General features: G+C 47.1%; 3 protein-coding genes across 8 annotated transcripts in view; all 3 read right to left on the reverse strand.

Annotated features, from left to right (window-relative positions):
• LOC100716153 (insulin-induced gene 2 protein-like) overlaps positions 1-23,436 on the reverse strand; it is a 182,273-nt gene extending 158,837 nt beyond the window's left edge. The window contains exon 1 of the mRNA XM_013149735.3: positions 23,426-23,436. The gene's annotated coding sequence lies outside the window, so the exon portion shown is untranslated. The remainder of the gene's footprint in view (positions 1-23,425) is intronic.
• Positions 831-10,118, reverse strand: Znf446 (zinc finger protein 446). Of its 4 annotated transcripts, none has more exons than XM_013149780.3 (6): positions 9,670-10,118; positions 5,082-5,463; positions 4,807-5,008; positions 4,457-4,551; positions 3,131-3,215; positions 831-3,050 (listed from the first exon to the last, which is right to left on the reverse strand). In XM_013149780.3, exons 2-6 carry the CDS (start codon positions 5,421-5,423, stop codon positions 2,662-2,664), a joined length of 1,113 nt encoding a protein of 370 aa, XP_013005234.2. In that variant the 5' UTR covers positions 5,424-5,463; positions 9,670-10,118; the 3' UTR covers positions 831-2,661. The 4 variants fall into 4 exon arrangements, with proteins under 4 accessions (XP_013005234.2, XP_005002560.2, XP_013005233.2 ...); XM_005002503.4 differs by lacking the exon at positions 9,670-10,118 and adding an exon at positions 6,403-8,652; XM_013149779.3 differs by lacking the exon at positions 9,670-10,118 and adding an exon at positions 6,164-6,390.
• Positions 8,843-21,982, reverse strand: LOC100728222 (zinc finger protein 324A). 3 transcript variants are annotated; one of them, XM_013149778.3, is made up of 5 exons: positions 21,620-21,982; positions 21,129-21,208; positions 19,967-20,093; positions 19,525-19,641; positions 8,843-11,381 (listed from the first exon to the last, which is right to left on the reverse strand). In XM_013149778.3, exons 2-5 carry the CDS (start codon positions 21,147-21,149, stop codon positions 10,174-10,176), a joined length of 1,473 nt encoding a protein of 490 aa, XP_013005232.2. In that variant the 5' UTR covers positions 21,150-21,208; positions 21,620-21,982; the 3' UTR covers positions 8,843-10,173. The 3 variants fall into 3 exon arrangements, with proteins under 3 accessions (XP_013005232.2, XP_003467349.3, XP_063108626.1); XM_003467301.5 differs by lacking the exon at positions 21,129-21,208; XM_063252556.1 differs by lacking the exons at positions 19,967-20,093; positions 21,129-21,208; positions 21,620-21,982 and adding an exon at positions 19,887-19,905.
• Positions 23,437-26,939: the final 3,503 nt, after the last annotated feature.

A 26,939-nucleotide genomic window follows, 5' to 3' on the forward strand; every position in this document is an offset into this window, starting at 1 on the left:
CAGGAAGGAAGAGGAATGTCCCTAGCCGACTAAACAGGCCCTGTGATAAGTGCTGTAGTAAAGAAGCCCTGGGGCCAGAAACCTCTGGGGCCTGAAGTCTCATCAGTCTCTAGAGCAGGCAGCACCTCCTGGGGCACTGTAGATACTGCAGCGGGTTTGTAGGTGCCAAGACCTCTGGGATACAGACTCTGCACTCTCAGAAGCAGGGGGTACCTTAGGGAGCGTTCTGGGGAAGGGGATGAGAGTGTGTAGACAGATGCAGAGCCTCTGGGACCATAAGTGGCTTGCAGCCTTGCCCCAGGCACCACACTGTGTCAGCACAGGTGTGCAGGGAGCCGACTGCAGCACGGCCCTGCTCCAAGCATGCCATGTCGTTAAAGCAGCATTTTGGCTGCTGTCACCTGATGTCCTCTGCCCTGCGTGGCCAATGAAAGCAAGTGTGGGGCCCAAGCCCAGCAGAACCATGGCTTCCTGAGTGGTCCAGTTCTCAGTCTGCTGATCCTCCAGGCACCCACAGTTCCCAGAGTCCCAGCCAGTTTAGGTAATTCACTCCTCTCCCTGCACACTGACTGAACCCTGGGCCTCATACTGAACTACATTCTCCGCCTTTTAAACTTTTAAAATTTATTTTGGTGTGCACAAGTACACATGTATTGAACCTGGGGCTTCACACACACTAGGCAAGTGCTCTATCACTGAAACACATTCCCAGCCCCATCATATAAGTTTGATTTGTAGCTTATTCATTTGTCGACTGTGTTGTGAATACCAATGTCACGCACTAGGTATGTGATGGACCAGGGAGAAGGAGCTATTCTCTCACACTGTCAGTGATTGCTTCAGAGCATGAAGGTTTTATTTATCAGCATAATAAGGGTTTTTTTTTTGAAGTGAATTTCTGCTTCACAGACTTTCTCCACTTTTACATTTTAGTCGTTATTTATTTGGGACTTTAAAATATTTTCTATCTTGTGGTTTATGTTGCCGACTGGGGAGGGAGGATCTTAGAGATTGAGCCCAGGGCCTTACATAAGCAGGCAAGTGCCCTATCACTCCACTGTATCCTCACCCCTTTATATTTTTATTTTGAGCTATAAGAGATTAAATCTGTTTCATTCTACCTAGTGTGTTAGAGCAGCTACTAACAAGTGAACACTATGTAAGACCTGAATGACTCTTCAGAGAACCAACAGACCTTGCGGTCAGCAGGGAACTGAACCTTTGTTCTTTTGCTGCATCACCACAGGCCACTGTGGTTGTGCCTTGCTGTGTGTGTCCACCCATGCTTAGAAAGGAAGTCCCCCTACTTGCCCACATGAGCCAAACCTCAAGAGCTCAAAGGCTGGTGAGCAATATGGATGACCAAGCAACAAGGTGGGCTGGGGGGCCAGAGACAGATAGCACATCTGCTGTCACCTGCTGTCCTCTGGACTGGCCCCTTGGGGTTGGACAGCTGCCCCATGTCTCTTAAGCTGCCAGGCAAGGAAAATACACTACTGATTTTCTGGCCAGCAGAAGTCAGAAATCAGAGTTCTTATTCAGACACTTTCCCATTTTCAAAGTATAATTTATGTTAGAAATCTAACCTGTAATGCTAACTACTAGGCAGACGGAGGAAGGCAGATCCTAAGATCAAGGCTAGCTTAGGCAACCTAGTGAGACAAATCCTGCCTCAAAAAAAATTTTTTTAAGGAGCTAGGTTATAGTTCAGTGATTGCCTAGCATGCACGAGGCTCTGAGTTCATACCCCTGAGCCCATTCCAAACACAAATTATACACTTGGAAGTCAGTGTTTAATGGAGGAATACAGGAAGATAGTTAGACAAGAGAGGGGAGGCTCTAGAACTGTTGGCTTGGTATAGGCAGTTCTTTCTGCAGGTGCTGGAACTCTGCCAGCTATTTTGATAATGGGAAGTGGGCCAAAGTGTGATCGGGCCTCAACCCGACTAAATGGAGAGGGGACCACAGACTAATCAGTTAGGAAAGCTAAGGAGTCTCCACCCAGCAGAGCAGCCACAGTAGTTGACCCAGGTGTCTTTAAGTTGACCTATCCTCGTTATAAGTTTAAGGCTTCATACACCACGCCTTAGTAATTATTGATGAATGAAAGGAAAACACATGAATTCAAAATTAAAAGTAGGGCAAGGGTAAATCATAAATAGGCAGGAGTAGAGTGTGGAACACCCTAACACAGTAAGTTTGGTAAAATAAACCAAAACAAAGCAACAAAGGTTGCTCACAGGCTGGTGGTATCCTGGCCTGTCTGCTAACCTTGTGCTACCTTTCACTTTGAAATCACTTCCTGACTTGAGCATGGTCTCTTTCCATTTGTGAGGTGGTACAGGAAAATTCTCCTCTGGTCACCAGGAACCAGGAAAGGCCAGGTGACAAGGACAAATTCAGAATAGAAGCTATCTGTGCTTTCCTGGTCTCTTGCCACTTTCCACATCAGACTTGGGACCAAGCTGCTTCAGGGAGGGGCACAGGACAGTTGCTGAGCCCCCATCACCAGCAAGAGGTCCTGGAGTAGACAGTGCAATCCGCATGTACTGCACCCCGTGTGCACTGGACCTGGTATGGGGAGCATGGCCTGGGTGGCCACTGCGGTCATACAGTCCCTGTCAGCAGCAGACCTGACCTCCATTCCTGGGTGGCTCCTATTCATGGAGCCTCAGGCCGGTGGCCCTTGCTGTGGATGACCAGCTGCGACTTCCAGTCAAAGGCACGGCCACAGTCTCTGCAGGCATGACGCCGCTGGCCCGTGTGGGCCTTGCGATGGATGACCAGCTGTGACTTCCAGCTGAAGCTGCGGCCACAATCCTGGCAGGCATGGCCCAGTGTGTGGCGTGGGGTGCTTTGGGACACACAGGGCAGTGGCACAGGCTCTTGGGCACGTGTGTGCAAGCGCCTGTGCATCACAAAGACTGACTTCCAGTCAAAGCTGCAGCCACACTGAGCACACATGTAGGGCTTGCGTGGCACCACCGGGTCCTGGTGGGCAGGGTGTGGGCTCGGCTCCTGGTCAGGTTTCCGTTCCTGGTCAGGTAGCCCTGCAGATGGGGGTGTCAGGCAGGCATATACTGCTTGGGGGTATGGGGGGGCACAGGGACGCAGGGCAAGCAGTCCTCACCCAGGGACACCACAGAGCCATACTTCCGAAGCATTGCATCCCAGTAGAGCTCCTTCTGTGACGGGTCCAGCAAGGCCCACTGCTCCTGCAGGGAGACCACTGTCATGGCTGGGAAGAGGTGACACTCCTGTCACCATGCCTTGAATAGGAGGGCCAGTGAGAGGCCTTGGGGGCTTGGCTGTTTTCTGCCTAGCTCCTGACTTGCAGTGGGTCTGCCTTGTTTCTGGACACAGGACCTGATGTTGGGAGGACCTAGGCATAGGTTAAGAGGTGCAGTGGGACACCTTGGGATCTGTGAGTAGGTGGTTGGTACTGTAGGAAGTTTGGGGTGCTAGTGGGGCTCCAAGAAAGGGTGAGCTTGGTATGCAGGAGGGATCCCAATGGCTTTACCAGGAGTATACCTCCTGCCCACAAGATCTGCCCTCCTCCCTGGCCCAAGGTATGCCACGTGAGGCTTCCCTGAGTTGGGAAAAGGAATTTAAAGGATGAGGCAAAGCTGGGGCAGGGAGATAGTAGCCATAGGTGCCATAGCTAAAGGCTGGACAGGCTTCAGGAAGATTCCTAGAGGATACAGCCGTCCCACTGGCTCCTGTTTCTGATTGGCCCACTGTGCAGGGCACCCAAGGGTCTTCTCCGTCTGGAAGTGTCTCTCAACCAGCAGTTCTGTTGCAGAAGCCTCTTCATGGGGCAGCTCAGAAGCAAAAAAGCTGAGAGAGGACAAAACTCCCACTCCACACACTTGGGAATACATGGTTCAAGGAAGCACAGCTTTCACCTAAGCATCTAGGCCTGGCTGAATGCCTTCTAAGAGAAGCCTTAGGATACAAGGGACTTCAGGGATTTCCTTGCAAGTGTCTGTTTGACCTCAGGTTTGGGGCTTGTCTGTCCCCTCACCGCCTGCACAAATGAGTTCGAATGTTAGGTGCAGTCCAGCACTTCTGGGAACCGCACACCTCTCCAGGATTTCCCTGGTGATGAGGAAGCCACATTCGTCAGTTCTAGCCACACAAACCAGGTTTCTACATTTTTTTTTGTCTTTTTCTTTTTTATCGGTATTGGGGATTGAACTCACGACTGCCTGCTTGCAAGGCAGGTCCTTATGCCGCTGAGCTAAATCCCCAGCCCCTACAAACCAGGTTTCTACATCCTGGGTTACAAGTCCCTTCTAGCACTGGAGATGGTAGGCCATCCCTCTGCTCTCAGGACTTGTGGGGGCAACTGTGGTACTTCTCTTCTGAACAGAGTATAAGAGTCACCATCCACTGCCTGGGGGAACCACAGGACAGAAACAGCCACCGGGATGCCCCCACAACCAGGGAAGCTCACCTGAGTCCTGGGTGGCTGCAAAGATGTGGAGGCTGATTCTTGGTGTTCCAGATGACCCTGAGGTGATGAGGTCAGAAGGAGGGGGCTGACAGGTGCTGAGAAGTGAAGCAGTAGGGAAGGTATGTGAGGAGCTACCCACATGAAACAGGTGGAGAAGGGTCACTGGTGTCACTGCTGTGGCCTTAGCCCATCACTGTGGTGTGACATGGTGTGCAGCCAGCCTTTTGCTTCTGCTTCCCTGGAATTAGCTTTGTAATCCCTCCAGGGTTCCCAACCCAGTTGGGCTGCGTTCAGGCCCTTGCCTTGGCACAACCTCTCCTGGGCTCCCCTCCAGGGGCCCTTAGCCTCACCCATCTCCTGCCCATCCACACTGGGCTCCTCCTTCACACTGCAACTGAGCTGGGCAGACCCTTCCATCCTGCCATCTTGTGGGCCCTCCCCTGGGGCAGCTCCACAGGGATCCACTGTCAGTGAGGGCAGAAGACTCCCTGAGGACTCCTCTGCCTTCTGGGCTGCAGGTAGAACTTCTGGCTTCAGGATGTGCGCTATGATCTAAGGAGAAGAGGCATGTCACAAGCTTTCCTTTCAGTCTGTTCCCCTAGGAAGCTAATGCCTCCACACTCACCCAGCCCAGCAGCTGCCCAGGGTCCTGCTGCAGCCCCTCCACCAGGGCAGCAGCTTCCTCAGGGCAGCCTGGCTGTTGTCTTCGAACCCAGGCCTGGATCTCAGGGGGCAGCGTGCCCAGGAACTGCTCCAGCACCAACATCTCCAGGATCTCCTCCTTAGAGCAGGACTCAGGCCGTAGCCACTGCCGGCACAGCTCTCGGAGCTGGGCCAGTGCTTCCCGTGGCCCTGCCACCTCCTTGTAGCAGAATCCCCGGAAACGCAGCCGTGCACCTTCAGGTCCCTCGAGGTTGGTCTCAGGGTCCCCAAGGGGCAGGCATGAGGGACCCAGAGAGGATGGCATTCTTTTTCTGAACTGTCTTCTTGGAGGTGCCAAGAGGAACCTACAGAAAAGGAGGGATTGGAGTATCATCTAAGGGGTCCTTGGCCGGAGGAAGCTGGGAAAGCTTCACAGGAGGAGGTTACAGGAGCTGAGACCAAGTGGAAGCCTGGGGGGGGGGGGGAATGCAAAGTATCCAAGAACATTCCAGTTGCGTTGGACCCTTGGGAACAAGAGGGCTGTTGAGAGGTGACAGAAAAGTGGCTCCTCCGCTGGAGGAAGGGTCATTTGGGAAGGTGATGCAGGGCGGTAGTGGAGGCGGGTCTGTTTCACAATGTCCAGGACATCTGGCTGTAGGATAGGAGCAAGGCAGGGGTTGAAGGCCGAGGTGCATTCACGGGAGCAAATGTGACTGAGACCCCATGCTCCTGGCTACAACGAATGGGATGCTCCGTACAGCCCGGATCCATGCATAGAAAGCCAAACAAAACACTCGCTCAGTGGACTAACTGGCAGGAAACTTGTCCCTGAAGAAGGAAGTGGAGGGGCCCCGGCTCCCAAACTGGGAGAGGAAGGAGATATGTAGGAGGTGGCCCTGGACAGGACACAGGGATTGGCCTTCTGAGTGGGAGGAAAGGCTTGTAGAAGCCAGGCCTTCTCTCCCAAAGGGAGCAACATCGGGCAGGGTCGATGGGCAGACCCGCCCCGCCTAGTTAGGAACGGGCTCACCTTAGCCACAGCGCCAGTGCCAGGAGGCCACTTACCGGAAGTGGCGTCACTCTGGCCCATCCCACCGCTCGTTGCCCTGCCGACGGCGCCCTGGCCAATCCCATGCCTGCTCTGTGGCACAGTGGCGCTCCTTGGACTACATTTCCCATAAACCTCAGCAAGCAAGGGTAGGCACGCATTTTCAGAGGTTTTTCAAGACTGACAGGCATTCCATTGCTCTTGAGGAATCTGCAGTGCCAGATTTTCGGGAGTTCCCTCCCTGTGTGGCACGTACCCTTTCTTTGCATCCGAATCCCGTAACTCGCCCCCGACTGAGCAAAGGCTCGTTGAATTCCTGCGCATGTGCATAGCGGACCAAGTGTCTATTGGCTAGCGTCGCTATCTCTTTGGCCAATCATTGCGGGTATTCAGTCCCAGTATCTATCTCCGCACCCCAAGGAATGTTCGCGTCCCGCTGTCACCTAGTAACAAACTGCAGCCCTTCCAGAAACCTCCAGCTGTTTCTATACCAACCACGGGAGTATCTCCCCGCCCCTGAGGAGGCCGGAAGAAGCAGCACTGTGGCATCTGGATCAAATAGTTCACTTGAGACTCCTCTGCAGGCGGTCCTGTGGAGAGGGCCGGCAGGATTTGTCGCGCGAGGAGGGAAACCATTCGACTTTCGTTAAGCACTCTGCAGCCTTGAGAGGCCACAGGCAGCCTGGTGTGCAACCACTTACTGAGTAGCTATCCATGTTATCACTGCCTCTCACTTGTCTTAAGATGACAGCTTTGCAAATGAAGGATAAAAGTTTGTGTTCAAGTTCCTGGGGTGCACTCAATCTTTCCTTTGGGGACCAGAACCGGAGGTCACCTGTTTATTTTCTCCTAATAGACTTATTACCAGTCGTTTATTTAGTTTTGAGGCAGGACCTCACTAGGTAGCCCAGGCTGGCCTTAAACTCAGAGCAATCCTCTCCCAAGTGCTGGGATTACAGATGTGCACCACCACCCAAGGCTGTTTTAAAAGCTCTAACCATGTCATTGAGTCAGTTTTGCTTCCTCAAGTGACTGAACTCATGACTTACTCAATCCAAACTACATTTTGTGTTTTGGTGTCTTCTGATAACCTGGGGAAATCTCGGGCTACCAGCTCTGGATGAAGACCAATGGTCCTAACACTGACTGGAAACCTGAGCAGTCATGTGGGTAAAGCTCATCAACTGAGATTTCTAGCGGCTTCCTCAGGTTGGGCTTTTTTGGAAGCATGCTTTTCTCTGGGGCCATTTCTCTCTGTTCTCTGCAAATAACTCATGATAGGTGAAAAGGGTGCAATGACTCTCAGAAAGCTGCCCCGTATCCTCACCCCAGGCTGCTAGTTCCCAAGTCTGCTGCTTCGAAATAGGGACTAGCCTAGTTGGGCCTCCATTTTCCCTACTGCCAGCTCAGTATTTGGCTTTCCCTGAATTAGTGATATCTCTTTGAACTACATCTAGCTCCAGAATGCCACTATTGACTCCTTTCCCCATCCACATACTTGATTTGTGTTTCATATACTTTCTTTGTGGTTCCAGTAATTTGGAACCAAATATGATGTTTGGTTTTACCTTTTGACCTTAGAAGCCCAGGATAATTTAGTCACAGCTTATTCATGTTTAAGAGAGGCCAGCTGGCAATAACCTCGGGCTGAGGAAAAAGGCAACTCAGGGACCAGGGTTGGAAGGAGGGAACCCAGACTGGAGGCCCCGACTGGTTCTGGTGTTGGAAGTAGAATCAAGGAAAGTAGAGCCAAAGGTCAACAGGGGCACAAGCACAGAGGTGGCAAGGAATGTGGCACAGGAGAGGGTAGTGGCTAATACACAGGATTTGGTATGGATGCAGCCTGAGAGGTCTGGGCAGTAACTTGGCTCCAGGAATTCCCACCTAAGGCATACGAAAAGTTTCATGTGGCTGTCTGGATGCCCACTTGCTTAACAGATGTCTTCTGCCCTGAATCCCATAACCTCTCCAGGAGTTTCTTTGTGGCAAGTGGAGGGTCTGTCTGCATTTCACAGATTTGCAGCTGAGTCCATGGCATGGAGACAGGGGGACAGTGACTCAGGACATCAGGGGCCGGCTCAGAGGACCTGCCCTGCAGGATTTGGAGAGGTAGTCTAGCATACATTCTTCCTTGCAGGAACTTGTGAGGCCTGTCAAGCTGATGGGGTTGGCTCCAAGATGGCAGACAGCTATCTGAGCACAAGTGGCTACAATGTCATGGAGGTGATGGGACTAGAGAATCTACTGGGCTGGAGTCCACTATTTTTTTTTTTTTTTTTGTCTTTTTCATTTTTATCGGTACCAGGGATCAAACTCATGACTGCCTGCTTGCAAGGCAGGCGCTTATGCCGCTGAGCTAAATCCCCAGCCCGAGTCCACTGTCTTGATGGCACACAACCGTGCCTTACTTTCCCTGCCCACTTCATTTCCATAACCTGAATTCATCAGGGCTCATCTCCCAGGAGAGCTGAGGCTTGAAAGCAGCTCCACCCTAACTCACTGCTGGCCACTGAGGATACAGATGTTCTAGTCCCTGCCAAGGCTACACCCTGGCTGCCTCTCTACCCATGGTCCTCTCTAGGTTAGGCCAAATGCCAAAACTGTGATGACAACACCCCAACTGCATGTCCATTTAATACTGCCTGGATTGTATTAGGGTGAAAAAGGCCATTATTGTTCACACAAATGTTTAAAAAGAAACTTTGACGAGTGGTGTACACCTGTAATTATTGCACTCTGGGAGGCTGAGGCAAGAGGAGTATATATTGTTCTCCAGCCTAGACAACTAAGTAATTTGAGAACCCACCTTCAAATAAAAAATAAAATGGCTAAGGATGCAGCTTAGCTCCCATCTCCCAAAAAAGAAAAAATGTTTTGGGGGAGCCTCTTTTCTTCTGTGTGTGTGGTGCTGAGGATTGAACTCAGAGCCTTGCATATAATAAGGGAGCTGCTTTGGAGTCTTGTGAAAACCTGGATGCTGGTGTGTAGCCAAGGCTTAGACTGTGGACTTCATATTCCTGTGCAAGAAATGACAATTTATATCCATTCTAATTTGTAAATACTAGTCTTTTTCTTCCCCCAGTCCAAAGATCATTAACTTCTCCAGTACTGATGTGTCAAGTTGAAACACGGCCTGGTCTGCTGAAGGACAGAGGAGGCAAACTAGGCCACCCCCACAATCTGTCCCCAAAGCTTGAAGGGACCTCAGTCTTAGGTAATGACACAGCTGTTAAGCTGTGTCACCTTCTAGCTGAGGTGGAACAACAGGGCCTATGTGGCCACCAACCCAGCAAAAGTGAGTAGTTTCATCTCTTTTCCTCTGAAGTTAATACAGCCTTAGATGTAAAGGTTTCTTGAACATTGACTCAGGCATCAGGGGCTGGTGATGGAGTGGGTGAGAATGTGAATGTACAGCCAGGGTCAGCATCCTTGATCTGTCTTTCTACTGGGGAGGGCCACATCTTCCACCACCCGCCTCTATATTCTGAGAGTCTGCTGCACCCAAGGAGCCAGGCCATTGTACCTGAATTCTCGTCTGCTTCTGCTGTGTGCCTAGGCAATTCACCTCCTCTCTTCTGTGTCTCCACTTCATCTGTTAAGTGGAAATAGATACCAGCACAGGGCTCACTGGAAGAAATTTTCAGTAGCAAGAGGGGCTGTTGGTGAACATATAGGACCTTATCAGGAACCTTTGCCCAGAGGAAGAAGCTGAAGTTCAGAACCCAGCTGCCTGCCCAGGCCAGCCCTCTAACCCCCATTCAGAAGCCTTCAGAGGGCTTTGGAGGTCCCAGGGAATCCCTGGATGGCAGAGGCCTGGGAGAAGCTGCTAGTGCATGTGTGGACAGACAGGTCCAGGCTTCCCATGCCATAAAGCACTCAACAGAGCCAGCATGCAGAGCTTCCTCCACTGGTCTTTCCAGGCTCTGACTGTAGTCCAGGTACAGGGACAGCCCAATGTCGGGCTGAACCTCTGATGTCTCTGCAGCATGACCTCTGAAGACAATCCCAGCACCATGTGCAAGCGGACTCAGGCCTGCGAGGGGTTTGAGTTAGCTGGAGCCCTGGTCTCCTCTGTTACCCCCTCCACCGGGGGAGGCCGGGCCCTTGACCTCCGCAGGGCCTTCTCGCCCGTGTGGATCCGCTGGTGGTGGAAAAGCGCAGGGCGCTCACGGAAGGCACGGCCACATTGTGTGCAGGCAAAAGGTTTCTCGCCCGTGTGGATGCGCCGGTGGCTGAGCAGCACGGCACCCTTGGCAAAGGCCTTGCCACAGTCTGTGCAGCGGAAGGGCCGTTCACCTGTGTGCAGCAACCGGTGCTGTGTGAGGTTGGAGCTGTGGCTAAAGGCGCGGCCGCACTGCGTGCAGGCAAAGGGCTTTTCACCTGTGTGCACGCGCTGGTGCTTGAAGAGCGAGGAGCCCTGGCTGAAGGTGGCGCCACAGAGTGCACAGGCAAAAGGCTTCTCGCCTGTGTGTGTACGCTCATGCTGAATCAGGTGCGAGTTGCGGCAGAAGCGCCGGCCACAGCGTTCGCATGCATAGGGCCGGCCCCCTGCATGGATCTTTCGATGCTGGCTGAGGTTGGAGCCGTGGCTGAAGGCTTTGCCACAGTCATTGCAACGGAAGGCCTTCTCAGCAGTGTGGATCCGCTGGTGGCGTACGAGTGAGGAGCTGTGTCGGAAGGCCTTGCCACAAGCCGGGCAGGCATAGGGGGTCTCCCCACTATGTATGCGTAGGTGCTGTGTCAGGTGGGAGGTCTGGCTGAAGGCCTTGCCGCACTGGGCACACGCATAGGGCCGCTCCCCGGTATGAGTGCGCAGGTGCTTCAGCAGGTCAGAGCTCTTCACGAATACCTTGCTACAGGCACTGCATTCGAAGGGCTTCTCCCCTGGGAGTGGGCCTGGCTCGCCTGGCTCCTCCCCTAACCCTAATCCCCAGGACATGCTCCGATCCCCTGGCTCAGGGTCCTCCGGCACTTGCATTGATGACCGATCCTCTAGATCCTTGTCCCGGGGCTGGCCAACCCTCTGTGGAGAGCTCAGCCGGAGCCCTGATCCCAGCAGGAGCCTCTCCCAGTAGATTACGGACACTCCCATGGGCTTCCTCTCTTGAGATGGTGTAGTGCCTGACGGGACACTGGCAAAAGGACCACGGGAGGTGCCAGCGAAGGCCCCTGGGAGAGCCGCTGGTGCTGTGGTTTCTCTCAAAATGCCTCTGTGCTGGGCCGCACAATAGGAACCTGAAGGCAGAAAAACGTGCTGCCTGGGTCATCTGGCAGGTGACCCAAGCAGGCTGCGTTCACAAGTAAGGTACCTAGTTACTGGGTGTGGAACCTAGAAGAACAGCTGAGGCTTCTGGGAAGGGGCTGAAAAAGCATGGGCCCCCAAAACGTAGGGTAGAGAAAGCAAGCAAGCACTCTTCCTGTAGCTCTCCCTGTAATCTTTATCGTTGTGACTAAATAGCTGACAAAAAGAGGAAATGGTTACTTTGGCTCACTTTCAGACCATGGCTTTGTTGTCTGTGGGACCATGGGGAGAGGTAGCTGATCACCTCAGAAAAGTGTTACTAAAGTGTGCGTCCCTGCAGGGTCTACACCCGACCATGTGCCTCAGAAGCCTTTGGAACTGGAGCTGAATGGATGATTCTGGTGTGAACTCAGACTAGATACCTGACAGGAATGTGGACAGCAAAGATGCTATTTTTTGTTTTGTTTTTTGAGACAGGGTCTCACTGCATAGTTCAGGCTGGCCTTGGAATTCAAGATGATCCTCTTCCCTCAGCTTTCTGAGTGCTGGCGTTATAGACGTGCACCACACCTGGCCAGTAGAGATCATTCTGTCAGAAATTGGGCTAAAGGCCAGTCATGGTATATTCTGGCAAAGAATACACCTATATTTTGTATGTACCTTCAGACTTCAGAGCAGGCTGGGTTTAAAGGTGAATGACTAATTAATCTGGTGGAAGAAATTTCAAGGCAGCACAGCATTCATGCTGTTGCATGATAATGCTAGCTTTTAGCCAGATTTACATTGAGACTTATTAGGAAAAGATAGAGCAGAACTTTTTTTAAACTGTTAGTTTAACTAGAAGAGTAGCCTCCATAAAGCTGGGACCATAAAAGGCATGGCTATAGAAGAAATTAGAGTCCTTAAATAGCCAAGGACTCAGTGGAACAAGTGCCTGCTTAGCAAGTCCTGAGTTTGATTCTTGGTACACATACAAAAAAATAAAAAAAATTTTTAAAAAAGGCAAGGATTATGGACTTCTGAGAAAATGCCAAGGAGTGAACAACAGAGAAACAACCCCTCTGAGATTTGGTGTCCAGACACTGGAATATAGCAATGTGAGGAAGAGAGGGAAGTAGTTCTCTGGGACCCAGTTAAGATCTAAATTGAGAATTGAAGCCTGAGAATGAAGATAGAGACCTCAATATAGAAGGAGGTAGCAAGCAGCACTTTCTACCTGAGCCCTGGCTCTTTGCCTAGGAGGCGCAGCTTGAACCTGCAGATGCCCAGTGAGGACTAGGGGCCCCTGGGGTCTCCACGGAGAAACTCACAAATGGAATGTAGGTGTGGAACCCGCAGACTGCAGTGGCTGCTGTGTGATTCAGGTTGATATTCCTCAAGAGATTGGCCTATGGCTATCTTGCAGAGGAACCAACTGAGCTTGGAACTCAGCATCTCCTGGGGTCAGAGAGAGGCAGAAAGTTCAAACCAACAGGAAACCAAGGAGCTGAGTTCAAGTCAGCAGGAGGAATGTGGCGTGTTGCAGGGTGAACAAATCAGGTTCCAGCCTCATGGCAAGAAACCAAGCTAAACTTCAGTGGAACTAAAGATGCAGGCTTGCTAAGATTAGTCAGCATGAATCTGGGCTGTCTGACCACACTGTATACCAGTGACAACAGAGACATGTCCTGAAGTCAGCATTTTTTTTTCTTCTTTTTTCCATTGTTTGTTGCTTGCACTAGAAACAATGTTGGTGAACATCCTTTCTAGTGTTTTTTTGAGAAAGGGTCTCACTATGTAGCCTAGGCTGGCCTTGAAGTCACAGATGATCCTCTTGCCTCAGCCTCCCAAATTCTGGAGTTAAAGGCATGTACCACCACATCCCAACTGTTTTTAGTTATTTTGTTGTTCTTCTACTCTATTCTCATTTTTATTTCTTCCTTCTCTTTCCCTCTGGTCTTATTCACCAGTTTCCCAAAAGTTTGTAATCTTACCTTGTCCTCTAAACTTGTTTCTAATCTCTCCCTTTTCTTCTGTTCTCTGTTTTTCCTCAAGCTCCTTTTAAACTTACTCTGTTGAGGGTAAATTTGCCATATTGAGGGCATATTTACTGTATTGAATTTTCAGATTCCTTTTAGATTTTGCTATATAACCATAAATATAATTCATACACTTAGGAGGCAAATTAATAGTTACCACAATTTGTCATTTTCTAGGCTGTTTGATGCTATTGTTAGTACCCTAGATAAGGTGATTGCAGTACCTTGGCCAAGGTGACATATTGTTCTAATCAGTTGTTCTTCCTGATATGTCAATGCTGAGACTGCCCAAGGCTCATAAATAGTATTATAGGCCAGTGCCAAAGAACCAGGGGCATGGCCAAATAGGCAGCATTTTCTCATCACAATCAACTGAAGGAGGTAGGATCTTGGGACAGACAAAAAAACCCAGAGCCAAACCTGGTAGACATTTCTGAGAAATAGTCATTTCCTAAGGGTTCTCAACTACCAGTAAAGCTACCTGTCATCATTTACAAACATTTTACAAAACAATAAAGAAAATGAGAAGATACTTAGGCAAGACACAGCTCCACTATTTCAGCTCACCAAAGACAAACTCAGGGGCAAGGACATAGAACAACTCAAAAGTCACCCACCTGGGACTCTCTGAAGTGGTAACAGTGGAAGCAACAAAACACATGAATGAGGTGCTAGGAAAAAACCTAATTAGAAATAATTTCTCAGATAACTGACTACAGAAATAGTGATCATAATGAAAGACATGCTTAGCAACTCCAGAGCAAATACAGATTAAAAACATAAAGGAGCTTAGAAAAATGATGGAAACCATCAGTACCCAACATGGGAAAGAAACAGAATCCATGAAACAGATCCAAACACATCCAGAAGATTAAAAATTCCACAGAAGCCAGCTATGGTGGTGTGCAATTTTAATCCCAGCATTCAGGAGGGTGAGGCAGGAGGACTGCTGCAAATTTCAGATTAACCTGGACTATACAGTGAGACCCTGTATCAAAGAAAGAGGAAAGAAAGAAGCCAGCTAGCCAGCCAATTAGAGAAGAGAAAGAAATAAAACAAACAAGGACAGGAAAGGAAGAAGTTAAATTATCATTATTTGCAAATGACATGATACTCTACATAGAAGACACCAAAAGACTTCTAGTTTATAGCATAGCTGGATAAAAAGTCAACACTCAAAAATCCATAGCATTCCTTTTTTTTTTTTTTTTTTCCTGGCTTTTTTGAGACAGGGTTTCACTATGCAGTTCAAGCTGGCTGTGAACTTACTTTGTAGCCCTTACTGGACTTGAACTCACGGCAATCCTCCTGTCTTAGCCTCCTAACTACTAGGATTACAGGTGTGAGCCACCATACCTGTGGTATAAGTGTGTGCCACAAATAAGAAACTGAATGAGAAAAATTGGGGAAACCACACTTTTACACAATAGGATCTGTTATGGTTTCATAATAGTATCTGTTATGGTTTAAGTCTGGATGTCCCCCCAAATCTTCATTTAGTCATGGGAGCAGGCTTCTAGAATTTGAGACTCATGGTCCAGTGCTGCATTTATGACTGTGAGTGCTACACCCATCTAGGGTAGGTAGCCTACATACAATGTAAGAGAGGGAAAGAGTCTTTTCTCATGTTCCTCCCTTTTCACTCTTGTTGCTTTTGCTGTTTTCTATCACCATGCACTGCTGCTCTCTGCCATGAGCCACCTTGCCTTGGAGCCAGCACATTATGTACTGAAACATCCACAAACTGTGAGCTAAATAAACCTTTCCTTCCTTAATTTTGGGCATCAGGTATTTTGTCTCAGCAACAAGAGAAAAGTAACCAAGACAGTATCCAAAAAAAATGAAATACCTAGAAACCAACCCAATGAAGGTCATAAAAGAGCTTTACATTGAAAACTACAGTAGTCTGAAAATGGAAAAATATTTCTTGTTATTGGGTAGGAAGAACCAAGGTAGTGAAAATGGCCATATTTCCAAAATTATACACAAAATTTAATGCAATCTTGATCAATATACTAATAATATATCTCACAGAATTGGAGAATACAATCCCAAAATTCACTTGGAACCAGAAGAGACCTAGAATAGCAAAAGCAATTCTAGGTAACAAAGGCAAGGCAGGGGGCATCACAATCCGACCTAAAGTTATACTACAAAAGCTACTGTGATAAAAACAGCATGGTACTGGCAAAAAAAAAAAAAAAAAAAAAAAAAAAAAAAAAAAAACAGACTTGAGGATCAGTGGAACAGATTAGAAGATGCAAAAACAACCCCAAGCACACTCAGCCATCTTATCTTTGACAAATGGGCCAGACACCTTCATTGGAAGAAAGATAGCCTCTTTAATAAATGGTGGTAGAGGGCTGGGGGGGTTAGCTTAGCAGTATAAGCACCTGCCCTGGCAAGTGTGAGGTCGTGAGTTTGATCCCCAGTACCAAAAAAAAAAAAAAAAAAAAAAAAAAAAAAAAAAAATTAAAAATTTTAAAAATAAAAAATGGTGGTGGAAAAACTCGCTTTCAACATACTGAAGATTAAAACTAGACCCATATCTTTCACCAGGCACTAAATTATAATCAAAATGGATCAAAGATCTAAACACTAAAACAAAAACAATAGATTTACTGGAAAAATAGACAGAACTTTTAAAGATATCAGTGTAGGCAAAGACTTTAGGAACAAAACCCCAGCTGCATAAGAACTATCACAAAGAATCAACAACTGGGATCTTATCTTATTAAAAAGTTCTTGCATAGCAAAAGAAATCACCAACTTAGAAAAGAGACAACCAACAGTATAGGAAAAAAATTTTGTCAGTTGTTTCCCAGATAAAGTGCTAATCTAAAATACATAAAGAACTAAAACTGGGTGCACCAAAAAACAAAAACAACAAAAACATTGGGTGTGGGGACGCAGTCTGTAATTCCAGCACTCAGGAGGCTGAGGCAAGAGGATCATCATGAATTTGAGGCCATCTTGAGCTATATAAGTGAACTCAAGGGCAGCCTACACTACATAGTGAGACTGTCTCAAAGAAAAACAACAATAGCAGCAACAACAATCCGCCCCAATTTAAAGACCTAATCCAAAAATGGCCATCTGAAATGAATACACACTTCTCAGATGAAATACACAAATAAATATATAAAAAATGTTCACATCACAGATCACTTTAGAGATGAAAATTAAAGCAATGCTGAATTCCATCTCATTCCAGAAAGAATGGCTATTATCAAGAAATCAACCAATAAGAAATGCTGGCACAGCTATGGTGGCTCCACTGATGATGGAAGAGTAGATCGGTATAGCCACTGTGGAAATCATTGTGGAAGTTCCTCAAAAAACTAAAACTTGGGGCTGGGGATTTAGCTCAGCGGCATAAGTGCCTGCCTTGCAAGCAGGTAGTCGTGAGTTCGATCCCCGGTACCGATAAAAAGGAAAACGACCAAAAAAAAAAAAAAAACCCCTAACACTAGGGCTAGGGATATAGCGTAGTGATACAAGTGTCTGCATGGAAAGAGTAAGGTTCTGAGTTTGATTACCAGTATCAAAAACAAAACAAAACAAAACAACCACTAGAGATTCTATTTGACCCAGCTATTCCCCTTCTTGGTATCTTCCTGAAAGAATTAAAGGTATGATACCACAGCAATATATGCAGACCCATGTGTATAACAATGTGGTTTATAATAACTAAACCTTGGAAACAGTACAGATGCCCATCAACTGATAAATGTATAAAGAAGATGTGTTTCTCGTAATACACAATGAAGTACTACTCAGCCATAAAGAAGAATAAGCTTGCCACGCATGGTGGCACACACCTGTAATCCCAGCACTAACAAAGTTGAGGACTGCTGTAAGTTTGAGGCCAGTCTGGGTTATATAGTGAACCCAAGGCCAGTCTGAACAACATAGCTAGACCCTGTCTCAAAAAAAAAGAATAAGTTTAAAACATTTTTAGCTAAATGAATGATGTTGAGAGACCATCCCTTAAGTGAAATAAGGCAGATACACACGTATAAATAGGGCATTATTTCTCTGATGCAAGAAATGGAAAGTATAAATAAGTAGTAGATATTGAGAAATGGGAAGAAAACATTCAAATGAAAGGGGAACAAGAAGGGAAGGTGGAGAAGAAAAAACAGAATAGAAGGGAAAAAATGGGAACAATGCTTTTGCAAATAAGGATAGGAAGATGGGTTGAAGGTAGGGAAGAAGAATAGGAAAAAAAAGAAACAAGACATATCATGTATAGGTACAAATTGTCTATGGTAAATGCTATCATTATCTATATCTAAAATGTAAGAATAAAAAAAAATTATTGGGGGAAAAAAAGCCAAGTTCTTTGTCATAGGACAGTAGGGAGCCTTTTCAGAATAAGCCAGATCTCACTCATCAAGAGCTCAAGGTCGTAAAGCTATAAACTTTTTGAAGAGCACCCTGCTCCATCAGGGCTACTTAGTTGTTTTCCCAGAATTTTTTTTTTAAAATCACACTCTTATGTAGGTACTCAGGGTTTGCTATAACTCTTGTCCAAGAGGATTTGGCCGCTGTTTTAGCTGGCTTGGTATCACCATATGATGCTGGTTTGCAGGCATGTAAAATATGAGTTCCTGGGTTATGGAAGACTCTACTGAGACTTCAAAGGATGGTCTTAGAGGCTGAGTGATGTGTGGCAGGGTCAGAGTCCCTGTGGGGAAGCCCTGAAAGGGCTATGTGTGAAGCTTGAGAGCAAAGTCAAAGCTACAGTGGTGACCCCAGGAAGTTATAGATGCCAGGAACATGGAATGTCTTCCAAGGAACACCATAGATAGTGAGCACAGCCAGTCCAAGAGAAATGCCATGTAGGCTGCAACTGGCAAAGCTGTAAGGGCAGGGCCACCTAGACCCTCTGGAACTTGTATCATGCAACCATGTGCCCTGGGCAATGGACATGGAGCCACAGGGCTTAATTTGCCTGCTGGGCTGTGTTCTTGCTTTGGTCCAGTTCCTTTCTGTCTCCCCACTCCTTCCACTTAGAATGGGAATGTTTAACATTTGCCAGTATTTCTTGGTATTATGACTTGCTTTATGAATTTCACAAGTGCTCACAGCTAAGGGCTCATCTCTTTCACTCTTGAGTTACAGAGACTTTGAACTTGGACTTTTCAGAAATAAGGGAATAGTTGAGGCATGGGGATGCTTGGTGATGGACTAAAACCTATACCAGATTAAGAAATGTATATGATCTTTTGTGAGCCAGGAGTAGAATGTTACAGTTTGAATATAAACTATCCCCCACCCAGGTGGAATCCCAGCACCCCAAGTGGTTGAGGAAGAGAATTAAAAGTTCAAACCCAAACCCTGTCTCAAAATTTAAAAAAAAAATTTTTAAAGCTGGGGATAGACCTCAGTGCATTTGCCCTGGGCTCAAAAAACTTTTTTCCAAATCTTTCCCAGAAGGCTCTGTGTTCATAGTTGGAGTCCTGAGATTACTGGACCATAAGAATGTTTTCTGGCTGCTACAAAATGAGCAGCTCCTCTCCTCCACACCCTTCTGCCATGATATTCTGCCTCGCCACACATCAAAAGCTGTGGAACTAGCCAACCATGGACTGAAATTCTGAAACTGTGAGCCAAACAAACTTTTCTCCTTTATTTCAGGTATTTTGTCACAGTGGCAGAGACTAACACCCACAACATATCCTGTTCCTTTCTCAGCTTACTCCCCAGCTGAGTTTTGCCCCTTGCACTCGTACTCAACTGACTGCCTTTCTATGCATCAGCTCCACAAAACAGGATCCAGAGTGCCTGAAACAAACTTGGTCATGTCAACTGCAAAAGTAACGTTTAAACACAGGAATGAAGGAAAGACTCTGCAAAAATGGCAATGAGATGTGAAAGGTTTGTGTCACAAACACAACCCAGATGAGCTGGGAGTGTTACTCTGAATAGGTTTGTCCTTGGCCTGCTGGTGACTTCCCCTCTGAACACAGCTACTGTACCCTTGGAACTCTGCCTTTGAGAGTACCCTTTAAGGAGTAACTGATGAAGGCAGGGAAGAGAGCCAGGAGGCAGAACAGTATGTTCGTGGAGACAGACTGGTCCTGACTTCACCCCATCATGAGCCCAGACTCACCAAGGTCCAGCCTCTTGTGAGCGTTCCTGCCCAGGATCAAGTCCTTCCCAGTGGGAACCCAGGGCTCCTCGCCACACTCCAGCTGGACGACCACACGAGGTGGGGAGGAAAAAAATCCTGGAAGGAGGAAGACCAGGTGAGAGGCCAAAAGCAGCTCAGGACCAGCCACCCTTCAACATGCAACAGGAGCCAGCGGTACATGGAAACATGTGGTGCCATCTGTGCAACCAGCAGCGACAGTGTCAGCAGTACCACAGGAAGGGGACAGGACCAGGCCCAGGAAAGTGCAGCTAGACAGGGACATGCAAATGGCTGAGACACTTGGACTACGCGTCTCTGGGGTCCTGATCAGAAGACCCTACCCATGGACAGCCAGGCAGGAGCCATCCTGATGGTCCATTCTGGTGCCACCATTACTTCCTATAATGACCCAGAGTTTTACCCAGTGAAGCCACAAGTGCAAAGTTCTCCAGCATCACATGGCGGTACAGGGCCCTCTGGGCCTTATCCAAGAGTACCCATTCTTCCCGGGAGAAGTACACGGCCACATCCTCAAAAGCCATCATGCCCTGAAACAGCAGGAAGAAGGAGACAGTCTGAGAGATGGCAGTGTGACAGTACCCAGCTCCTCATCTCTTGAAGCCTCCAACACTCTTCTTTCATCCCAGGTCCTACCCAAACCTATCTTGGATCACATTTCCTCCACCCCTACCCCTGCAGGCCACAGGTGCTCTCTCTTGGCCTCTCCAAGGCCTCAGCAAGGGAGAGTATTCCTTGGGGCCCTGGGCTGAAACCACACTAAGAGTTGCCCCAGATGTCCATTCAGGCCCCAGCATGAACCTGCACTGAGCAATAGTGCAAGACCTTATTAACCCCCTGCCCCTGGTGTGTCTGCCTGACATTTTAAGACTGGTTCTCGTCTAATGAACTGAATAGTCACATCTGCTTGTTGTAGGGTGTGGGCCCCATGGATCTGGAGGACACACAAGAAATCAATTCCTTCCTCCCTCCCCAGCACTGCTCCCTTTCCTATCCACTCTTCTGCCCACTTTCCCACCCCCAGCCACCTGCCAGGGTCCTTCACTGACAGCTCTGAAGGCCCAGCCACTTCTGCTCTTGCTTCCTCTAAATCCTGACTACCATGGCTCAGTCCACAGAATCATCCCTCAGTCCAATTCCCAGATCCTGCTTTGGCCGTTGACACTGGGACTTTGTCAATTGGACACCAGAAGTGCAGGTGCCCCAACATCACCACTCTGGGACATCACAGACTCCTGATCTTTTCTCTGAAAGAAGCCACTTTCCCCCTCAAATTCCTGTTTCTGTCTGTAGCAACTCCATTTTTCCAGGCATTCAAGCTGAAAATCCGGGGAGAGCTCTTTACTCACAACATTTACTCACACTGCACACCTCACGCCTAAGCAGATATAACCACAATCCAACCATTTTTCCCACCACCACTGCTCCATATGATCCAGGAACCATCGCTGTCCACCTAGACTGCAGAAGGCGCCTCCCTTCACACACCTGTTCTCCACTCAGTGAAAGGTGGGATGCTTTTAAAATTCTAATGAGCAAAAGAAAACAAAAACAAAACAACTAACCGGCTGTCCATGGTGGACCATGCCTTTGATCCCAGCACTCTGGGAGGCTGAAGCAAGAGAATCACAAATTCTACTCCAGCCTGGAAGAGACGGTGACTCGGCAAGACATATAATGTAGTTCAGGTGAAAGGCTGTAGGTTCAATCCCCATTATCGAAAAAAAATTTTTTTCAACCAGGACGACGTCCAATTTTCTGTTCCAAACCGCCAGCCACTCCTGACGCCCCAACTTCGCTGTCTTGCCTACCCCATCGGTCACACAAAGCAGCTGTCCCGGCGCTCACAAAAAGAGCCAAGGGTCTACTCACCCCCGCGGGCGCACGCGCGGTACCCTCACCCTCTGGAGTGGCAGGTGTGGGACTCCCGCACATGCACACTTCACTGGCCAGCACTGCGGCTGCTGATTGCGCCAACCTCCCCAACCCGCACCGCGAGAGAGCGGAGCGAGCCCTTTCCTTGAAGGGTCTCCAGTCCGTGGGCTCCCACTCTTACCAGCGCCGGATCCGTCAGCGCGCCCGTCGCCGCGGTGGGACCCGAGGCTCGGGCTGGGAGGAGGCTAGCGACCAGCATCGCGGACAGCGCAGGTCTCCGCGTTCCGACCGCAGAGCGCGCGTCGAGACCAACGCGGGCCGAAGAGTTCGAGGCCCCGGGCGCGGCCCTATAGCCCTACAGCGCAGCCCGTGCGCCCGACGCGTGGGTGGGCGAGGCACACCGCCACAGAACTGCTAGCGGGTCCCTTTGCTATCTCTGTCTCGGGCTCCTTGAACCTCCTGAGCAGCTACTCCCGGAACCCGACCCGGATTGCTGGTCTGGCCCTACTCCCCACAGCAAAGTGACAGACCCGGACGCCGGAAGTCCAGCCCTCGCCCTCTTTAACCCAATGAGCGCTGCGGACGGCATGCGCAAAGCCTTCCGGGTGCTGTAGTTCCCGTTTGACTTCCGGTAAGTCAGGAAACCCGGACGGTCCGGTCTCCTTGGCAACCGTTAAGCAAAATCGCTGGGAGCCCTGGGAAGTGAGTCCTGGAATTTACACCAGCTTTCCTCGCGCTGAGCTGGGATTTAGGAGCCAGAGTCCCCAGGTACCTAAGTGCGTACAGGCTGCTCCTGAAGATTCCAAAGGGCGAACGTTCGAGGTTCCAGTCCTCAAGCGAGGAACACAAAGAAGAAAACGTAACTAGAAGGACACTTTAAGAATTAGAGGAGAAAAAAATAGAGGAAACCGGGTAGCACAACTGTAATCCCATCACTCCGGAAGCTGAGACAGGAGGATCGCCACGAGTTCAAAGCTAGTATGAGCTACATAGTGAGTGCAAAACTAGCGTGGACTACATAGGAATGTTCTGCCACAAAAACAAAAACTGCAGCTAGTGTGGAGGCTGGTATAAGATTACTGCGCATTCAAAGCAGTCTGAACTACATAGTAAGATTTTGTTTTAAAAAGAGATCAGCTTTGCAATACATTATTGATAATACCCCAAAAATGCAAGCCCATAGCCTAAATAGTTCTTTAGTCTAGAATTGTTTTTGACGGTTGCCTAATGCATTCATTTCTTTGTAAACTTGGGTTGGACAGCAGCCACTTTCTCCATCTTGCTCTAGACCATCTAGTTCTTGCCTTGCCCTACATATCACAATATTAAGTCATTGTTACTTTCCTCTCAAGACTAATCTTAAGTGGACAGTAAAAACAAAAGGAAAGATACAGACCTTATTGTTGGCAGAAAAAGGTTTTCTCTTTTCACTCTGAGGGTTTAGATTTTAGGGTTATCAGTCCTGCATCAAATTCCTTAAGGCCTTTATTTCCCTCCTTCTGCAGGTATCCATGTCTCTATCGATTACCTATAGCTGTCCACAGAATTGGTAGTACTTGTTAATACCTGTCATGTAAGAAAGTTCATTTACTGTGGAATTTTTTTTTTTTTTGGTACTGTGTGTTATGGTTTGCTTCTAGATGTTCCCCCAAAGCTGCATGCAGTCATAGAGTTTTTGCAGAGGTGGCTGAATCTAGAGTGTGTGATGCTGGGATTATGGGTGTGTAAATAATAAATCAGCCCACTGATTGGTTTAGCATGGTTCTGGCTAGGATTAAGGGTGTGAGTGCTACACACATCCTAGGGCACGTAGTTTGCTTATGATATAAGAGAAATAAAGAATTTTGTTCTCTCTAGGGCTGGGGGTTTAGCTCAATGGCATAAGCACCTGCCTTGCAAGCAGGTGGTCATGAGTTTAATCCCCGGTACCGATAAAAAAAAAATTTTAAAGAATTTTGTTCTCTCTCCTACTCTCTTTGTTGCTTTTGCCATCTTCTGCTTGCCATGTGCCAGCCTTGGAGCTACCAATTATGGACAGAAACCTCTACAAACTGTGAGCTACATAAACCTTTCCTCCCTTAACTTTTTTTTTTTTTTTTGAGACAGGACCTTGCTATGCAGTTCAGACTGGACTTAGGCTCACTTTGTAACCTAGGCTGGTTTTGAATTTGCAAACGATTCTCCTGCCTCAGCCTCCCAAGTGCTGGGGTTAACAGAGTGTGCCACCATGTCCAACTCTTCCCTTAATTTTGAGCATTGGATGTTTTGTCTCAACAATGAGAAAAATAACTGAGACATTGGGATATGGGATTTAAACCCAAGGCTTCCTACATATGAGGCTAGCACTCTACCATTTATTTACACCCCCAGAAGAAATTTTGCAATTTATTTTCCTCAAACCAGTGGGAATATGAGACAGTACTGGAAACAGCAACCTTCTACTTGCTATTTGTACCACCTATTCTTGCAGGTGAACTCTGGGCCTGTTTTTTAGCCTGCTTTCAGGCCATCAGTTTGGTTCAACATACTCCTCAGTATTTCCCAGGAAAGAACCTTTGTCCCACTGACTCCTCTGTGGCAGATGTTGTTGGGCACTCCCTGGACTGTCACCTTCTTGTCATTACTGATAGTAGCCCATTTCTAGCCAGACTGGAGGTACGCACCTACTGTCTCTCCATCTGGGAGTATGAGCCAGAAGGATCATGAGTTTAAACCCAGCCTGGACAATTTAGTGATTTAGTGAAACGGTGTCTCAAGTTAAAAGAAAAATTTCTTAGGTGGTTGGGTAATTTAGTGATTTAGACTCTCTCAAAATGAAAAAATATTTTTAGCTGGTTAAATGGGTATAGGGCACATGCTTGTAATCTCAGCATTCAGGAAGTTGAGGCAGGAGGGATAACGTGACTTGGAGGCCAGCCTGAACTTCAGCTCTTTTCTGAACTCATGAAGGATAACCACTATACACAGGTCCTGCCCCAGGAAAGGAGGGAGATGAGTCTTCTGTGTAGCTGCCCTTCATGAGGCTGTTGAGCATATGTGTCTCTTCTCCCATCTCAGTTCAGTACTAGGGATTGAGCTCAAGACTTTTGCAGATGTACATCCCCAGTCCTTTATATTTATTTTTGTGTTCAAATAGGGTCTTTCTAAATTGCTACATTTCCTAGGCTGGGTTTAAACTTGTGATCCTCCTGCCTCAGCCTCCCAGAGTTCTGGGATTACAGGCATGTACCACCACACCAGTATGAGTGTTTCTGGTGCCTGAGGCTCTACTTCTGGTTGAAAATTTTCTTACACAAGCTATTCGCTTTGGCCTTTTCATAGCTGTAGCATTGGTAGATTTTTTTTTATGCTCTATAAGATTATAGAGACAATAAAGGCTTTCCCATGTTGACTACACTAAGAATTTCTTCCTCTATAGTCAACTTTCGGATGCCAAGTATTTGGGTGTTTTGTATTTTCTTTCTTTGGGGAATGTGCTAGGGAAGGAAGCCAGTGACTAGCTGTTTTGCACTCAAGGTATTTTCCTGTTGTGAGATATGCAGCAAAGTTTGCTGCTGGAAGCCTTTTTACATTAGTGCATGCAAAGGTTATTTTTGTTTTATTTTATTTTATTTTTCAGTACTGGGAATTGAACTCAAGATCTTGTACTTGCGAGGAAGGCACTGTGCCACTGAGCTGTATCTGCAGCCCAGAAAAAAAAATTTTGAGACTGGGTCTCACTATGTAATTATGGCTGGCCTGAAACTCACCATGTAGCTCAGGCTGACCTTGCACTCTATGAAATTCTCCTGCCTCAACCTCCCAAATTCTAAGACTACATGCACTACCACACCTGGCCCAAGTTAGAATTTTCTCCCTTAGATCCAGAGCATGGCCACTCCCCTTCCTCTCTTTAACCCAGATAAATGGACAGAATGTGCTGACATCAGGTTAAAGTCCATTTTCCTTTCCACATAGTATGGGAGATATCAGAAAATTTCAAGAAAAGATAAAGCAAACTTGGGGTTATCTATTGTCAAAGTCCATTTTCCTTTCCACATAGTATGGGAGATATCAGAAAATTTCAAGAAAAGATAAAGCAAACTTGGGGTTATCTACTGTCTTGTTATATTCCCTCTCCAGTATGGAGCTGGGGAAGCCCTTGCATACCTGGGCACAGTTGCATGGTGAATTGTGGTGATAAGGCCCCTCCATGTCCTCAGATCTAGCTTTCAGTGAAGTGTTTTCATTTTCACCAAGCCTTCAATGTGTCATTTGGAGAGCAGCATATAATGTAATTTTCTTTTCTTATTTTCTTACTATGTTTTTGGTATAGGGCTTGAATACAGGATCTTTGTCTCACTGAGCTACACCCTAGCCTTATGGTTCCTTGGTTTTTATTTATTTACTTATTTACTTACTCATTTACTACCTATTTATTTATAGACATTATCTCTCTAAGTCACTAAATTTTTCAAGCTGGTCTTGAACTTGTGAGCCTCCTTCAGCATCTGAGAGTGTTGACAGTAATTTCTGTGAGTCATAGAAAACAAAACATTTGATAGGTAACCTTCAGATAACTCCAGAATGTGCAACTAGAACTGCATGACCCCTCCAGGTACCACCCACTTGTTAAAGTTGAAAATAGACTGCCACCAAATCTCTGTCTTGCTTGTGCACCTTCTAGGCAAGGCGGCAATTTTTTAAAAATTTTATTTAAGGAGAAAAAGAAAAAAAAAACAGAAAAAGGGTACAAGTAATACAAAATTTAAAGAATAAACAGTAAGAAATCACTAGTTAATAGTTTACATATTCTCATCTTAGAAATAGTTGCTCAAGTTACAAAATTAAAGCATATAAAGTGGACTTTCAGTGAGACTGCAAACAGTTTTGTTCAGTGATCCAACAAAACTCAGTAATATGGTTATCTATCTTATACACTTAAACATATATGCAGTTATAACCTTTAGAACACTTTATTTTCTTTTCTTTTGTACAATGACAATTACACATTTTGGGTTTCATTACTTCCACAGTTCTTATTACTTTTTTTGAAGAGAGTAAAACCAAATGTGACATAGCAGAACAGAGTCAGTCAAATCAAAAGGATGAAAGAGGGCATAACAGCAAAACAGCACAGGTCAAAACATAACCATTTAAGCAAAATAGTATTTCACCACAAGATATCCTGACATAAAAGTAGTTACCATAGTGTCTCTTTCCTTGAAATCTTTGAGTATAACTTCATTTACTGCAGCACCAAACATATCCAGACAATGTAAAACCATTCAAGAGAATGACATTATTACAGGGTATTTAGAGCCAACTAACAGAAAATGAACAATGGTTTCTGTATAATCTCCTTGTCTATAAAAGTTTTTGCTTATATTATCGCATATAATAAAATCCAATAAGATACAACCTGTTAAGACCAATGGAAACAGAAGAATAAAAGCTTGATGGGACTTCAAAACAAAATGATACTAACTCAGCACTAGCTATTATGTCTTGTTTTCTCCAAA

This window comes from Cavia porcellus, unplaced genomic scaffold (genome assembly GCF_034190915.1).
Source record: "Cavia porcellus strain 051 isolate PalLab524CR breed Dunkin Hartley unplaced genomic scaffold, mCavPor4.1 scaffold_7, whole genome shotgun sequence".
Taxonomy (NCBI): domain Eukaryota; kingdom Metazoa; phylum Chordata; class Mammalia; order Rodentia; family Caviidae; genus Cavia; species Cavia porcellus.